Genomic DNA, 18376 nt, shown 5'->3' with positions numbered 1-18376 from the left:
GGAAATTGTGGTTGAGATTCCGTTGGATATCCCCAAGGATAGCGATAGCATAGTTTCGATCTGAAATGCAGTGAAATATAGGCATGAGCATTCAAGAACACCATGGTACTGTTTTATTACATTACTCATTGATTTGGTACATCATCATCCATGATTGTCACTATGCTCTGAGTTTTCATGACCACTTTTAGCATATGGACCACAAGTGTTCTTCAGTTTATGCCTAAAACTCTGTTGAGCTCCACCAAGTTCTGAGATCATTACTAGTTTCAGCTACCTTTTTTCTGCTGCCCTACTCTATTGAGGGCCACTATTTTATTAACTTGGACTAATGTTTAGGGAATGGATTAGTATGAGGTTGACAAAGTACAAAACAAACTCAAACATATTCCAACTTAATGGGGCAAAAAAAAAAAAAAAAAAAGTGAGTGGGAAGTTGCATGGATCCTTGCACTTCAATCGGCTCTATTCGATGTTATATTTGGGAAAAGGCTAAATTATGCATGTCTTTCCTCACTATTTCTCCTATGGTCATTTTGGGTATGACCCTAGTCCTTTTAATTTATTCAATCTGAACCAGATCATTTCTCCTTACTGGTTCATCTCCAATCTTCCATTAAACATGTCAATGTCACGTTAAATGACTTTCTTCGAAGCTTATCATGAATCAGGGGCAATTCCCAAATCAACTCTAACACGATCATTCCTTATTTAATCATCTCTAGTTTTACCACATATTCATCTCAACATCCTCATTTCTTCTACACATAGCTTATCTAAAGACATTCTGCCTGTATATCATAGCTGGTTGTACGGTTGTCCTATAGAATTTTCCTTTTAGGGGGTGTGTCAATCACACAACACTCCAGACGCACCTCTCCACTTCATCCATCCCACTTTAAATCTATGTGAAACATAATCTTCTATAAAACCTTCTTTATTTATGGTTGACCCCAAATTTCTAAAATAGTCATTCTGCGGTATCTCCCTCTCCTAAAATTTCATCTATTGCTAATCCATCCTAGTGTGACTAAAGATACATATTAAATATTCCATTTTTGTTCTACTTATATCAAATCCTCTTTATTTCAAGGTTGATCTCCATTGTTCCAACTTAACGTTAATCCCTACTTTCGTCCCATCCATCAAAACAATATAATCAGCAAATGGCATTAACCACAAGACCTCGTCTTGAATGTTCATGGTTTAATCATCAATGCATGTGTATAAACAAATAAGGCCTTAAAGTTGATCCTTGATCTAGCCTGATAGTAATCAGGAATTCACTACCTTGTCTCCCATGCTTTTCACACTAGTCACCGCATCATCATACATATATTTAATTATATCCACGTAACTAAAGAAAACCTAATTGCTTTCGTTTATTCAATAGATGACTAGAAGTGAGGATTGAAAAATGTAATGCCAAATTGACATACCTTAGTTCGCAGGTACATATTTTCATTCTGGAGTTCCATTTCCTGTATTGCATGTCAAAACACCAATTAACCATTCAATTACTTAAAAAAGAGTTTGGTGAAGTTAGACATTAAAGAGTAAAGGAGAACAAGAAAGAAGGGAATCCTACCCTTTTCTGCATGAATTCGATTTCGGAGAACAATAGCTCATGCTAGTGACATAAACAAATAAAAATTGACACAAAATGTTAAAATCTGTCATTTAACAAATGTAATAGAGCATTGCAAGACATAACATGATGAGGATCTATGCAAGGGAAATGAATACATAGGCCAGGCCTGGAATTCTAGCTTAATAGAATTTGAAGTTAAGGCTTGAAGTACTTCTTAGGTTTAAAGTGTCTTCAGGCAAGCAGTTTGAAGACATTGTACTGAAGTGTAGAGCTGAAAATTGAGGTGCTCTTGATTTCCAGATTCAGCCTTCTAGACACATGACCACAGCTTGGATGCCTCTCTGTCTCTCTCTCTCTCTCACACACACACACGCACACACACACATTGTTAGTATACTGATACCTTCTTGGATCTAATGCGCGTCATGCCTCGTTCAAGTCGGTTCTCTAGCTGCTTCAGCTCCTTGACAGTTAGAGAACTGAGCGAATCACCCATCAAGTGTCTGTACAACAAAGGGAAAGAGGAGCTCAAAAGATCAGATTATGGAAAATACTCCTGCAATGGGATAATTGAATCAGTGAATGCATCTAAAGGGTGCAAGTCATGTTGAAGGGTCTGACGCAAAACCTTAATGTATTAAGTGGAGATAGCTCATCGAGTATACAAAGGCACCAAGGACCTGGACAAATTGATGTGGAACTAATTACTTCCTAACTTCCAACATCCCAAAACTCTCCCTCACATATAAGGTTCCATGTGGGAGGGTCCAACCCAAAACTTCAAAGCATTATAAAACTACGAAAATCACCAAGAACCTGAACAAATCGAGGTGGGACTATTGACTTTATAACTCCAACATCTCAACAAATCAGTTATTTTGAGCCAGACTGTGGACTTGGTCTAAGGCGTTCAAAAAATTTTCCCCAAGAATATTCCATTTACCCTACTGCAAAAATGAATGGGATATGAGATATTTGGGGATTTCTATCAATTCAAATAATTTCTGCAGTCAGTCATTTCCTTTGGGCGTGGTATTGTAACTCTGTGACTAAGTAGTACCTGTTTGCATTAGTCAGGATCTGTATCTGCTGGCGCAACTTTGTAGCTTCTTGTTGATAGTACTACAACCGATCCATGGCCATAAAGAAGAAATGAGTAATCTGTACAGTATCTAATGACTACCATAACTTGTAACCTATATTATTGGCATATCACTTTATGGAATAAAAGTGAGAAAAGAAAAGGTAGTTTATAATTCCATTATCTTCAAACCACGGGCGATATAGTTAATATTAAGGAAAATCACTTGGTTACAACAGCTCTGTTTAGTATATATCTCTTAAGAAAAATCTATATATACATAGTTGTGTATTTTAGTTCCATAACATGAGTATTTTCTAGGGTATTTCATAATTTTTTTTAAGGAAAATCACCTGATTACCACAGCTTTGTTCAGAATTGATCTTACAAATGTTTGGGTTTATGAATAGATTTAGATTTTGTTTCATGCTATGGCTTAAAAAAAAAAAACACTGTTAAGGTGTACAAAAATTGCTTACTTGAGCATTTGCCTCAGCAACAGAGGTTATGGTTGAATTATCTGTAGAGACCTTCTTGTACCTCTCTATTGTTGATTTTATGCTGTAAGGAAAACAATGTTAAATTATAAATATTAAATATTTTATACAGATAAAATAGAAAATTAAATAATTATTAGAAACAATCTAATATGGTAAAAGTTTCCTTGGTTGGACACCACTAGTAAGTGGGTCCCTGATCACGACATCTAATTCCATCACGTGGAAGTGTCAAATAGTAAATCTCACCTTGAATACATATGAGACGGTCTGAGTATAACATATGTCAAATTTCATACTCAAATTTAGTCATTTAACTCATGTAATGCTATACCCTCCCATTTATGTACATACACTATCTCAATAGTTCCTTTGCACCCATAATAAATGTCATTATTTTTTAATGATCTGTTTTGCAATATGGCAAACTCCATTTGGGTTTGGACTTGACATGTGAGCAGGGATTTTGCTGTCTACCTGTCTATAAAATTTCAACGCAATTAAATTGGGTGCGCATGTGGCAAAAGTAAAAACCTGATAATGACTTGGTTATGTGGACAAAGAGCTCTACTTACATCGATTAACCACCCAGCCATACGGCAATTTATTTGGCATCGAACATTGGCACACTAAATCCACATCACTTTCTTTTCATTTGGCAACTTTCTAGGCTAAATACAGTTACTACATGGTGGAATAAAGCTTTCAGAGTTGGTTTGAAAAGAGTTTGTTTAATGAACACAAGTAAGCACCGACACTATGCCCCAGGGGTTTTTTGTTAGATAAAGAAGAAATGGAATTGCTAATCCATTTTTATCTTCAAACACTTCCCGTTGTAAGTGAAAGATGTATAGGAAGAAAGACATATAAAGAACATGAATTATCAACTAGATCAATGGCAAATAGATAATCGGAAATAACTCGAGGGATAAAGATAAAACATATTCATAGTAATACGTATATAAGAGGCTATATGGCTGAATTTGTGTGTGAAAATTGATATGTGGCGAAATCAAACTATTCCCTATATCCAATGGTTGGAATTGTCATATCAACCTTCTATGTGACAGATTGAATTAGATGGATATCTATGGATTTGTTTTTTGGACCACCAATCATTGAACATTTCGCTAAACTTGAGTATAATATATAGACCTAAAAGTAGGAAGTAAGTTTTTCAGTGGTTACCTTACCGGCTTTACCCAACCCTCTTTTGTAGGGTGACGGTGGGATATATATATATATAAAATTCTTGGACAACCTTTCTTAGAGAAAATTAAACCTTTCAAAATAACCCAAGATGGTATTACAACAAAATTCCAAGGTTAGAAAATTGTTTTCCCTTTCTTACAAGCTCAAACTCCTATTAACCAAAATATTAACAAAACAATTAAATTTTCTTAAAGCAGAACTTCTCCATCAAAGAATCTCTGATCAATGAAGGTGCTATTCCAACCTAGTTCCATGAACGAACGACCCAACGTCTCAACACTGCTAATGGGTCTGGTTTGAATGTCTAATATAAGTTATCAAATACCCACGTCTGCAATGGTGGCTTTTTCCTTCCCCAAACTTTTATTTTAGCAAATGAACCTTTTTCAAATCCTTTTTCAACTCAAGATTCATCTAACCCAGAACATCCTCCTGGCTTTGTGGCTACCATTACTTGTCAAAATTGGTACATCCACATTACTCTGATGATTAATGCCTCATTCAAATTCTCGGCCATTGCCCTTGTTGATTCTGGAGCCCAGCTCAATTGCATCAACGAAGGTGCTATTCCAACCCAGTTCTATGAACGAACGACCCAACGTCTCAACACTGCTAATGGGTCTGGTTTGAATGTCCAATATAAGTTATCAAATACCCACGTCTGCAACAGTGGCTTATGCCTTCCCCAAACTTTTATTTTTAGAAAGTCTAAATTATGTTTGTGACTTTCTTCCTCAAATTAGTAAGATTGCCGAACCCTTATACCATCGGCTCAAAAGGAACCCAACCCCTTGGTTATCAACCCAAACTACTGGCATACAAACAATAAAAAAACTGGTCAAAGAAATTCCCTGCCTTTTTATTCCAAACCCTGAGGCTTTTAAAATAGTTAAAACTAATGCCTCGGATATTGGATATGGTGGGATTCTTAAACAAAAACTCCCAAATGAAAACAAAGAACAAGCAAGTGAGGCGAGCACAAGTTATAATGTGCTCCATTATGATGAACAAATAACAAATCTTGACAAAAGACTCAAAAAATGGGACATGCCAAAGATTTCACAAAAATAAGTTTATGAAAAGGATTGGCTTTCCTTTGAAACAATCAAAACCATTGAACAAACAATAAACTTCACCCCAGAAACAAAAGAGATCACCCTTTTCGACCCTAGGTCTTTACAAGACCTTTACCTCAAACACAAATTTAACTATGTCCATGTTGACCTCGTCCAAGTTGCCATCAAACCTCTCCATCGTGAAGGCCTTAACACATCCTTCTTGCTAGCCCTTCGTGACCTAAGATTTCTTGAATTCAATGATTCCCTCCTGGGAGCCATTGAAACAAGCCTCTGTTTTGGACCTGTTCATTTCAATGTTTATCCAAACATGTCTATAGCATTGGAGGACCCAAATATCCTTCACTCTTAAAAAATCAACCTCAAAACCCACGGGTACAAGATGATGCATGGGTCTGTTCCCATTTCCATCATCCACGGTATCAAATATAAAGCTATGAAGACTGTCAAACCCCGAGCTCTCAAATGCTCTCCTAAAGGACAAACCCTCTACCTTGAGACAGATTGTCTTTAGGGTCAGATAGTTTACCCCAAACTGGTTCAGTGGAAAGACATCTCTTTCCCTACTGAATGACAGTTGCAAACGACTGTTATTCCACCTCAAGTTTCAAACACCAATATCTAGTCCATTTCCCAAAATTCAGACGGATTAGTTACTCTTAAGTTCAATAGACAAACCACCTTCTTCCATCTACCAAAATTCTCGAAGGTCATGCTCAGATGCTTCGACCTCCTCTGATTCATTTCATTGGATTCCTCCTCTTAGGACTCCACCCCCAATTTCAAACCTTTCTAGATTACATTTAGGCCAAAATGTTGTCCACGGTACTTATGATATATCATCATCTGTATCTGAATCTACTCAGTCTAGACAACAACAAATTGACCAAAACCAACCCCAATCTCCGACACCATCCGAGGTAGCTCCACCCGAACGAGACCCAAATGTCTACATGATCCAAACTAATAAGGAATAAAAAATTGAAAACCATTTCTCAGAACCGATTTTGAATCATCCAAAAATAAGCAAAAACGTAATTGGTTCTTTAAAACTTTTAATCTTGAACAACAAGCCCAAATTAGAACAAATTGGTATGACTTTATGGAAAATCTTAAGACAAATGTTTTCTTTTTTACTTACTTTGATATTTATGCCCAGGATAACAATATTGATTACCTCTGGCATATTCAAATCCTTACTCAAAATGCTACACATAAATCTTGGACCCTTAACACCGGTCCAACTACTACTGCTATTCATTCCCCGGTGGAAAGCATCAAATATGCCTTTAAAAATACCGAACTAATCGTTTCTCCGCTCAAAGTTGCCGAACAAGATGACCCAAATAGAAAATAAATCGAACAATTAAACTTTACAAATTTGAGTCTTCAAACCATCGGTGATCAACTCTCCCAAGTTGAATGCCTTGTCCAACCGAAACCATTAGCCTCTTCATCCTTGGCTCCGGCTCCGGCTCCTGCTCCTGTTCTACCTTCAATTCCCCTTTTCAAACCTTATGATATTCCAAAACAACAATGAAAATTAATTAACAAATCTTATTTACTTGACTAAATAAATCATCGCCTCACAACCTTAGAGGCTCCACAAACACCTTTGCCAAACCAATCTACTTCTGAGTCAGTTGTCTGATGTGTTAGCACCCTTTCAAAGTATTCTTCTGACTCCTCCTCCAATCTAGGAAATGAGTCTGATGTCTTTCCTCAAATCAACCAAATTGGTCAAAAATCTACACAACACCCGATCTTCCCTGACATCCAAATCGAAGCTAGAGGAACTGCTCCATAAGCATCTTACCAAAGTGGCATCATCTATGAGTGGAACATAGATGGTCTGTCTGAACATAATCACATGAAAAAACTGCAAGAAATGACTATGGTCAGCAATGCATATCGAATCAAGAATACTGAAGACAGTGCAGTTGCTACTTTGCTCATTTCCGGCTTTATTGGCCAACTCAAAGGTTGGAGGGATTATGTCATGACTGACGACCAAAAAATAGAAATTTTAACTGCAATCCAAACTTCTCCTGACGAGAGCCCCCTTCTCAATGACATAGGTGAACCCATAGAAGATGCTGTTAATACCCTTATTTTCAGTATAGCCAATTACTTCTTAGGTAACCCTTATTGTCTCAAAGACAGAACTGTCGAATAATTATCAAACCTTAGGTGCAAAAAATTACATTATTTCAAATGGTACGAAGACACCTTCCTAACCAAAGTCCTTACTAGACCTGATGCTAATATTCCCTGTTGGAAAGAGAAGTTCCTTACAGGTCTTCCAATCATTTTTTCTGAAAAAAATCAAACAAAGACTTCGCAAAGAAAATGATGGGATTATCCCATATGACCAAATGACTTACGACCAAATTATTAACTTAATTCATGAAGAAGGTTTAGCCCTTTGTACTGATATTAGGTTAAGAAAACAAATTCTATAAACGAGAATTAGGAGGTTTCTGTGAACAGTTCGGTTTTGCCCCCCTTAGACCTCCAACAAAACACAAACATAAATTATCTCGCAAATATTATAAGGATTTTTACAAATCAAAGAAGTATATTTCTCGCAAACCATTCACTACTCTAGAATTTTATCAAAAATCTTCTTCAAAACTAAAGTATAACAAATACAAGAAGCCTTTCAAGGCACCCAAAAATCAAAGAGATTTTAAACAAAACCCTGATTCTCAAGGATGCTTTAAGTGTGGCAAGCATGGCCACATTGCAAAATATTGCCAAGTTTCCAAAAGAATTAATTCTTTACAAATATCTGAACAAGATAAAACCCAAATCCTTGCCCTATTCTAAAAAACTTCTTCCTCATCTTCTGATGAAGAAACCCACGAACTTAACCATATCCAAGCCTCTAAACACCTGACTTCCAGTTCAACTGATAATGAGAACTTTCAAGCCTGTGCTTGTGATTCATGCATTATTGGATTAAGCTATGAAGACTGTGTTCCTAAATCAGTCCAGATGCTTAGAGCATCTCACCAATCAAACATTTTCGAATTTATTGATAATCTGCCAGACCCAAAACAAAAGAAGGCCTGTCTTGAACACCTTAAAAAAAATATTTCTACACAAAATACTCCTCAACCTTATAATCTCCAATAAATAATGCAAAAGTTTGAAAAATTACCAAAATCGTCTACTTCCGACCACTCTAGTTGCATCAAAACTCTGGAAACAAATACTGCAACTTTGCAGCATGAAATTAAAAATATCAAATGCCAATTAAGCTTTGAGTTGTTGAAGTTAACCTTTGAGGGCGATCAGACTTGTAGGGGAAGATTGGACCTTGGAGATGTTTGAAGATAGGCGGAGCACTTAGAAATCCGGCGGAGCTTGAAGATCTTGATTATGATCGATATCTTCAATTCCTATGGACAATTTACAATTGTCTACATTGATGATATTCTGGTCTTTTCTGATTTAGTAGAACATCATTTCAAACACTTAAGAGTTTTCTACCAAATTATTAAATCAAATGGCATTGTCCTTTCTAAAAGAAAAATGGAGTTTTTCCTTACCAAAGTTTGATTTCTTGGCCACTTGATCGAAAAGGGCACCTTAACCCCTATGGATCCATGCTAGGCGGCAGTGGAAAAAAAACCGAAGGAGATCAAGTTGGTGGGGATGTGGTGTAGAGTGTTTGCAAAATTTTTGGTAGGAGTTTTGAATTTGCGGTGGGAGGATCTCATATGGGACCATGCTATATATATATATTTTAACATAAATGGGGAGGATATGTGTAATGGTTTTACACCTTTTAATGAAGGGAAGTTTCTGTTGTAACTAAAATTAGGAAAAAGAAGCTGTAACCTAATTTTTTTTTTCCATTTCAATATAACATAAATCCAGTCATGTCGTATGTACTTAAAAAATGTGCAAGATAATATGTTGATAATGCCATAACCCATAAAGATAAATCACTTCAAATAATTTTGAAAACCTTTTTTTACCTCTACTTTAAATAGCTTTTCGACATAAGACAATGCGCAATCAGAAAAAAGTTACAAATTCTCACTTTACCACCTCAATGACAACAAAGAAGTACCCTTTAATGAAACAGATGGCATATGGGTAAGCAACCATTACCTTACCAATATTTATCCACCTTATTAGAGACCGAACAGTAATTTTACAGTATTATGAAACTTATTGGCAACAAGCCCCATGCATACTTCGTTAGCCAAGACTCTGTATAATTTTATTTTATTTTTTATTATTATTTTTTGGCTAACGACGGATATCCAGGCCTTCGGCCTGACTAGTCTTGCTGGGCCAAGCCTCTGTACAAATTCTGGAACATATCAACCCATTAGAAAAACCTAAACCGGCCCATATCCCAATATCCCTTCCTTATTGGTTAATGGATGATTTCTTGACCTTATGATATGTTTCTATTTTGACAGTAAATAAAGGAGAAAAGTTTTATGGTCAATAGAGGAGAGATGGAGTATTGTGGTTTGGAGCAACAGACCACCAAAATGAAACTCTCCCCCCACAAGTATCTTTGAAAAGATTCCATTTGGACAATCTCTTGCTCCCCAGATTCCTCCTCCATATGGAAGCTAATGGTGAAGCTTAGGCATCTTGTGAGGGACGTGATAGTATCTTCTATTGCCGAAAGTGATTCTATTTTTTTTTTTTTTTGATAGGTAACATCAACTTTTGGAAAAGAAAGAAAACAATTACAATTCAAAGCTAGCCAAATAGAACCACAGGGAAAATTACTCCAAGGTCCAATAGCCTGACGTCACAAAACCAAACCAAAAGCACCAAAAAGGCACGAAACAGTTTCAGAGATTAGTTCTCCGATGGCACATGCCTCTCAATCAGATTGCATTGGCACCTAATTTTTGAGCTAGTATTACAAGAAAAGTGGACTACGATGGCGTATAAAAATGCGGCCGTAGAGTACGAAAATGCCGCTAAAGACCTTCCTCTAAGTGCCGCCGTAGACCAATATTCTTGTAGTGTAGGTTGTTGTTCCTAAATGATTTCCTACCTTTAAGAATCACCGCTTTACACTTGTCCTCAACATCCACTTTAATATCTCTTGTAATGCAAGCCAATGTCTTCGGCTTGTTGCGAAAAAATCCAAATTTTTTTTCTCCTTCAAATTGTGGGAAATCGTAGTACTGAATTCTAGTTTGACAATAGATCCTATAGAATCTCCATTGAAAGTCTTCCCTATCACCTTGCTTCCAATAGGATGTTTTCCATTGGACCTCTATAGCTAGGGATGACAAGAAATGTACAGCAATGTTGTTCGAAGCATCACCTATGATAGTGATTGAAGGACCATCATTGTTGTTGGAGTCATCATCTCTGTTGAGGCTTGCATCTCCAAGATCAATCATGGAATCTTACAACTATCACTTCCCTTAAACTTGTCAGGTAATTGTATTACAATTTCTTACAAAAATAAAACAAATTACAATACAAAGCTTTTGCAGTAAAAACTACTATGATGTAGTATTGATCCTTGGCTGAAATAAGATGGGGATAGACTTCAAATAGATGTTGAATCACCACCACAGAAACTGAAGAAGCTTCGATCAGAATTGAGGTTGAGTCACACTTGTAGTGTTGCCTTTAAGGTAATTAATGCCCTCTACTGCCAAGAGTTGTTCTGCATCTCTACCTCCAAGATAAAACAACCTTCCACTAGAAGATGAAATAGTTCTTCTAGTCCCTTCTAGGAGCAAAAAGCGATAGCACAGTAGCCCCCTCTAACCTTACACAAGACTTAGAGAAAATAGAAGAAAGAGAAAGACTTGTACGGTTGCAAAGAGTAGAAATAGATGGAGTGTCAATGTGTGAATGTGTGTCTCTGCAGGGTGTTTGGTTGGGTTTATATAGACCCAAAACCAACCCTTGCACCCTCTTGGATTCTCCAAGAGTAACCTCCAACTAATGGCAAGTTGATTGGAGAAAAATGTCATATGGACATCAATTGGGAATTAATTCAATAAATTGAATTAATCCCAATCAATTCCTTAGCCCACCTCTCCACTCATGATAATGGCCATGAATGAAATTTAGAGCTCTCATAGGGTGTTATTGACCATTTTCTAGCCCACCTCCCCACTCATGGTAGTGACCATGAATGGACTTTAAGGCACCCACATAATGACATTGACCATTTACCTCTATTTGATAATAACCTATGGCAAGAATTAAGAATTAATTTCATAAATGAAATTAGTCTCAATCAATTCTCTTTGCCCACCTCTCCACTCATGGTAATGGTCATTAATGGAATCTAGGGCACCCATAGGGTGTTATTGACCCTCCTCTCCACTCATGGTAATGGCCATGAATGGAATTTAGGGCACCCATAGGGTGTTATTGACCCTTTTCCACTACCTTGACCCTAAGGGTCTCACACCATTACAAGTCATAAAACACATAAAAGAAAAACCTCATCGTGAAACTTAATTATAATAAAATAAATATAAATTCTAACAATCCCCCACAAGTTTCAAATGACACGAAGGATACATCTGCTATGACTGTATTAGACACTATAGGACGCATCACTGTAGGTGTCTTTTGGACTTGAACCTACACTAGGTCTAATGAGTCGCACTACAGAGTACGGGTAGAGTCAGACTCCTTGAACATTTCCTCATTAGTGTAGCTAACCGATCCATCAACCACATTCTATAAGTTGGTTTTTTGAGCTACCCATCATATAATCACTATGGACTTTTGAACCGGCCATGTTCTTTATCTTGGACTCATGAATGTTTATTATTTAGAAAACTTGCTTATAAGTTCTCATTGGCGATGGTCACACCCCCCTACATCCACTTAGGTTAGTCCCTGATGTGCACCCCAATTAACACACCCCCACATTTCCTGGGATTGGACTAATTAGGAGGTTTACCGCTCAACCTTTCTCCTTGTGGTGGTACTACTATCACCATCTACATCTTGAAATGAATACTTAAATAAGCAGTAGTACTGAGCTAGTCACCCATGACTTCGTTTGTACCCTTTGAACCTAATTTAGGCATTAAGCCTCTTTATATAGGTAGAGTGTCCATCACATGACCTAAGGATTAGGCATCAACCCCATTTCTGTAGATGCACTACACAAGTTCTTAACAGACATAGGCTTTGTGAACATGTCAGCTTGGTTACTTTCTGACTTCGCATAATCGATAGCCATCATTCCTTCATCTATGTATTGTTTCACAAGATTATGTCTTAGGCGTATATGCCTCCTTTTACCATTGTATATCCGGTTCTTGGCTAGATGTATAGCCGCTTGATTATCACAATGTAGTGATATCGATGGCGCCGATTTTTGTCACAATGGAATATCCGTCATTAAGTTTCTAAGCCATTCGGCTTTCGTTCCACCTTTTCTAAGGCTATAAACTCAGCTTCCATAGTAGAGCTTGTCCCACAAGATTGCTTTGTGGACTTCCATGAGATGGCATCGCCTGCTAGTGTAAATACATACCCACTAGTAGCTAAAGACTTATTTGTATCCAAGATCCAATTTGCATCGCAGTACCCTTCCAACACCGCTAATTTTCCACTATAGTGCAAACTATAGTTTATAGTGCCTTTTAGGTACCTCAGCAACCTATCAATCACATTCCAATGCTCCTTACTTGGATTGTGAGTATGTTGACTCAACTTTCCTACCGCAAGGGTAATATCAGGATGCATACATTTCATTAGATATGTGATTGAACCAATAATTTGATCATACCTTTTTTGATTCATCGGTTCACCCAAGTTTCTTTTCAAATGACATCCCATTTCAAAAGGTGTTTTAACCGCTGAAGCTTTATAGTACCCATACTTTTTAAGTATATTTTCTACATAATGGGCTTAGGATAGTGAAATATTATTCTCTTGCTTGATGATCTTGATCCCAAGGATCATATCAACCTCTCCTAAGTCTTTTGTGTAAAAACTAGACTTCAAAAGTTTCTTAACTCACTATTTCCAAGTTTGTTCCCATTATCAGCATATCATCTACATATAGTAGTATGAATATGCCCTTACCACCATGAAACCTGCTATATAAGCACCTTTTAGCATCGTTCACAATGAAACCATTTGAAATTAGAACTTTGTCTAATTTTTTATGCCATTGCTTTGACGCCTGCTTCAATCCATATAAAGATTTTCGAAGCTTACAAACTTTCTGCTCTTGTCCATTTATAACACAACCTTCTGGTTGCTTTATGTAAATTTTCTTTTCTAAATCCCCATTTAGAAATGCTGTTTTCAAATCCATTTGATGGATGACCAGGTTATGTATTGACGCCAATGCTAACAGAGCCCTTACTATGGCAATTCTAGAGACTGGGGCAAATGTGTCAAAGTAATCAATGTCAGGCTTTTGCCTAAACCTCTTGACTACAAGTCTAGCCTTGAAACGATCAAATGACCCATCACTTTTTAGTTTCTTTCGAAATATCCACTTAGTTTCCAAAGTTTTAGAACCAATTAGTAAATTTACCAATTCCCGAGTATTATTCTCCAAGATTGAATCTAGTTCACTCTTGATTGCTTCCTTCCAAAAGACGGCATTCGATGGTGTAATAGCCTCTTTGTATGTAAGAGGATCTTTGTCTACTAGATAGACAAGCCACTCATCATTCGAATATTTAGGTCTTTTGAGTCGCTTGCTCATCCTTAGTTGACTTCCATCACCATTACCCAATTCTTTATTGATAACCCTTTCATTTGACTCCATTTCCCCATAAATCAATTGACTATCCTTACTCGTAGGTAAGTTAGACTTAAAGGGAAATATGTTTCCAAAGAACTCAACATCTCTTGATTCTATGATGCTATTTAATTCAATAACATCATCCATGGCTTTAATCACCATGAACCGGTATGCAGTACTATTTGTAGCATATCCCAAAAACACACAATCACATGTTTTTTGTCCCAATTTTCTTTTCTTGGTATTTGGTGATAATACCTTAGCCAAACAGCCCCAAATCCGCAAGTGTTTTAGACTTGATTTTCTTCCAAACCATTTCTCAAATGGAATCGTACCAGTCTTGTTATGTAGGATTCTATTTGGCAGATAACATGCCGTTAGCATGGCTTCCTCCCACATATCAAGTGGTACACTCGAACTCAATAACATAGAGTTCATCATCTCTTTAAGAAATCTATTTTTCCTTTCGGCAACCCCATTGGATTTCGGTTGGTATGGAGCGGTTGTCTCAAGGATAATTCCATTTTCCTCACAAAATTTTTCAATGTTAAAATACTCAGTCCCTCTATCGGTTCTAAATCTTTTAACCTTCTTGTCAAGTTGATTTTCAACTTCTATTTTGTAAGATATAAACGCCTTTCCGGCCTCATCCTTTGATTTGAGTAAACAAATCATGGCATACCTAGAATGGTCATCTACGAAGGTTATGACATAGTTGTTTCCTCTCCTAGACTCATATGACTTATAGTCACTCAAGTCACTATGGATTAATTCCAAGAGATCACTCTTTCTATCCATAGTTTTAAGAGGCTTTTTGGTTAATTTTGCCTCCACACAAGTTGTACACTTGTTCACAGGGGGTTCCACATTATTGGTGATCATATCTAACTTGCATAGTTTGATGATATACGTCGCACTACTATGACCCAACCTACCATGCTACAAATTAAAAGAATTAGTAGGGACAACAATGTAAGTAGAAGAAGTACTAGTTTTCTCAATTACAATATTTTCAACGCTTAGTACAAATAACCCCTCACTAAGGTATCCCTTCCCCACAAATACATTGTTCCTAGTGATAACCGCCTTATTACTCTCAAAAGCGAATTTCATTCCTACTTTATTAAGTAAAGGAACTAAAATTAAATTATGCCTAATGTCCAGCACATGGAGGACATTGGTGAGAACCATAGTCTTCCCTGAAATGAGCTTTAACACTACCTTTCCTTTCCCCATAATAGGGGCACTTTGGGAATTTCCCATGAATACCTTTTCGTCTCTCATACTCATGGAATAAGAAGAGAATATCTTCAGATCACCACAAATATGTCTTGTAGCACTGGTATACAATACCAATCCTTTGATTTTTCAACCAAATTTGCTTCTATGACCATAGCTACAAAGATGTTGTCTTCAACTAGGTTCACATTTTCAGATTTTTTTTTCTTAAATCGGTAATCTTTCTTGAAGTACCCTGGCTTACCGCACACATAACAAGTGAGTTTCTTCTTCTTAAAAGAAGGCTCATCATTGTATTGACGGTTCTTCCTTTTCTTGTCATGTTTGTTGGTTTCTACTAAGTTCACTTTTAAATGTTTCTCCCCAAGGTCTTTTCACCCTTGTCTTTGTTCCAGTTCTTTTCCTCAATTTTGATCCTTACAACCAACTGGTCCAAAGTCAACTCTGTCTTCTTGTGTTTCATTGACAACTTGAAAGCATCCCAAGAAGATGGAAGCTTTTCAATTAAGGCACCGGTCACAAATTCTTCTGGTAGAACCATTTTTTTCTTTGCTAACTTTCCAACCAAGATTTGAAATTGATCAATTTGGTTTGAAATGGTGTTACTATCTTTCATAGTAAAATTTAGAAAGTTAGCCACCAAGTACTTCTTTGAGCTAGAATTCTCAAGAGAGTACTTATTTACTAAAGCATTCCAAATCAAATATGCATACTCCAATGAACTATACACATGGTATAGGTCATTGGATAATGCATTCAAGATCTGAATTTTGCATTGGTAATCTACTTGAATCCAAGCCACCCTTTTGCCCTCCTTTACAGGATCATTGCTTTTTTGGCATGGGTTCAGTCGAGGCAAATACCACCCCAATTTGGGCTAATGCAAATAATGTCATTTTCCTCCACCGTTTGAAGTTTTGACCTCTAAACTGCTCAACTTTGTCAAATTCAGTGACAATCCTCATCTTACCTAAATCCGGGATAAGATCAGTTACTGACGGGATAACATTGGTGGGAATTGAATCAATGGTGGGCAAAAGAAGAACCCCCTTACCATTGTGGCTAACATGAACCCCGCCTCCTTGGTTGTACCTTCAACATTGATGTTTGAGGGATCTCCTCCGTTGGTAGTTCCATCTACAACATTGTTGTTCGAAGCATCACCTATGATAATGATTGAAGGACCATCATTGTTGTTGGAGTCATCACCTCTGTTGAGGCTTGCATCTCCAAGATCAGTCATGGAATCTTACAACCATCACTTACCTTAAACTTGTTGGGTAATTGTATTACAATTTCTTACAAAAATAAAACAAATTACAATACAAAGCTTTTGCAGTAGAAACTACTATGATGTTGTAGTATTGATCCTTGGCTGAAATGAGACGGGGATAGACTTCAAATAAATGTTGAATCACCACCACAGCAACTGAAGAAGGTTCGATCAGAATTGAGGTTGAGTCACACTTGTAGTGCTGCCTTTAAGGTAATTGATGTCCTCTACTGCCAAGAGTTGTTCTGCATCTCTACCTCCAAGATAAAACAACCTTCCACTAGAATATGAGATAGTTCTTCTAGTCCCTTCCAGGAGTAAAAGCGATAGCACAGCAGCCCCCTCTAACCTTATACAAGACTTAGAGAAAATAAAAGAAAGAGAAAGACTTGTATGGTTGCAAAGAGTAGAAATAGATGGAGTGTCAATGTGTGAATGTGTGTCTCTGCAAGGTGTTTGGTTGGGTTTATATAGACCCAAAACCAACCCTTGCACCCTCTTGGATTCTCCAAGAGTAACCTCCAACTAATGGCAAGTTGATTGGAGAATAATGTCATATGGACATCAATTGGGAATTAATTCAATAAATTGAATTAATCCCAATCAATTCCTTAGCCCACCTCTCCACTCATGATAATGGCCATGAATGAAATTTAGAGCTCTCATAGGGTGTTATTGACCATTTTCTAGCCCACATTCCCACTCATGGTAGTGACCATGAATGGACTTTAAGGCACCTACATAATGACATTGACCATTTACCTCTATTTGGCAATAACCTATGGCATGAATTAAGAATTAATTTCATAAATGAAATTAATCTCAATCAATTCTCTTTGCCCACCTCTCCACTCATGGTAATGGCCATGAATGGAATTTAGGGCACCCATAGAGTGTTATTGACCATTTTCCACTACCTTGACCCTAAGGGTCTCACACCATTACAAGTCATAAAACACATAAAAGAAAAACCTCATCTTGAAACTTAATTATAATAAAATAAATATAAATTCTAACAGTTATCAGAGACAATAACTCATTACATTCAGATCCTTCATTGGGATTACAACAAATTTTGAGGTATGATTTTGGGCTCTGATCTTGGGAATTGTAAGGGCTAGAGACACTCACTACACTCATCTATGGGTTGAGTGTGACTCGATTTCGGTGGTGTTGATGGTACAAAGAGGGGTTGTTCCTTGGTTTTTCTGGCAATGATGGATGGCTCTCCTCTCCTTCCTTAACACCATTGATTAGAAGATAACATACTATTATAGGGAAGCAATCCCAGTAGCTGACTTCCTTGCAAAAGCAGCAGCAAGGGAGGAATCTTCTAACCCCATTTCAGTTTGTCTCCCAACGGTCATTCATTTCTTTAGTGATGATGCTTTGAACAGACCTATATAGTAGGCTATTGTGTCTGTATTCTTTTTCTCATTTGCTTTCTAATCCTTATTTCTTGCTGATGGCCATGCAGAAGGTGGGGTAGGGGTTAGTTATAGAGCTTGTGTCTGTTTTTTGCTTGTCTAGCCTATTGTTTTTCCATTATTATATTTCCTTTATTAATACAAATGACCTTTTAGGGGAAAAAATATAGTAGTAGTATAAAATTTAATACTAATATTATTAATATATATTATAATATACTAGTATTATAATGTATTAATATTATAGTA

General features: G+C 36.9%; 1 protein-coding gene across 2 annotated transcripts in view; it reads right to left on the bottom strand.

Annotated features, from left to right (window-relative positions):
• The window catches only part of LOC122057180 (agamous-like MADS-box protein AGL11), a 34729-nt gene that overhangs the window by 1733 nt on the left and 14620 nt on the right, over nt 1-18376 (bottom strand). For both annotated transcript variants that reach the window (XM_042619203.1, XM_042619195.1), the window contains exons 3-7: nt 3152-3233; nt 2652-2713; nt 1995-2094; nt 1589-1630; nt 1440-1481 (exon numbers count right to left, since the gene is read on the bottom strand). In XM_042619203.1, the coding sequence (XP_042475137.1) occupies nt 1440-1481; nt 1589-1630; nt 1995-2094; nt 2652-2713; nt 3152-3233 (328 nt within the window). The remainder of the gene's footprint in view (nt 1-1439; nt 1482-1588; nt 1631-1994; nt 2095-2651; nt 2714-3151; nt 3234-18376) is intronic.

The sequence above is a fragment of the Macadamia integrifolia genome, chromosome 2 (assembly GCF_013358625.1).
Source record: "Macadamia integrifolia cultivar HAES 741 chromosome 2, SCU_Mint_v3, whole genome shotgun sequence".
In the NCBI taxonomy this organism is placed as follows: Eukaryota; Viridiplantae; Streptophyta; class Magnoliopsida; order Proteales; family Proteaceae; genus Macadamia; species Macadamia integrifolia.
This window is presented reverse-complemented; position numbering and strand designations above follow the sequence as displayed.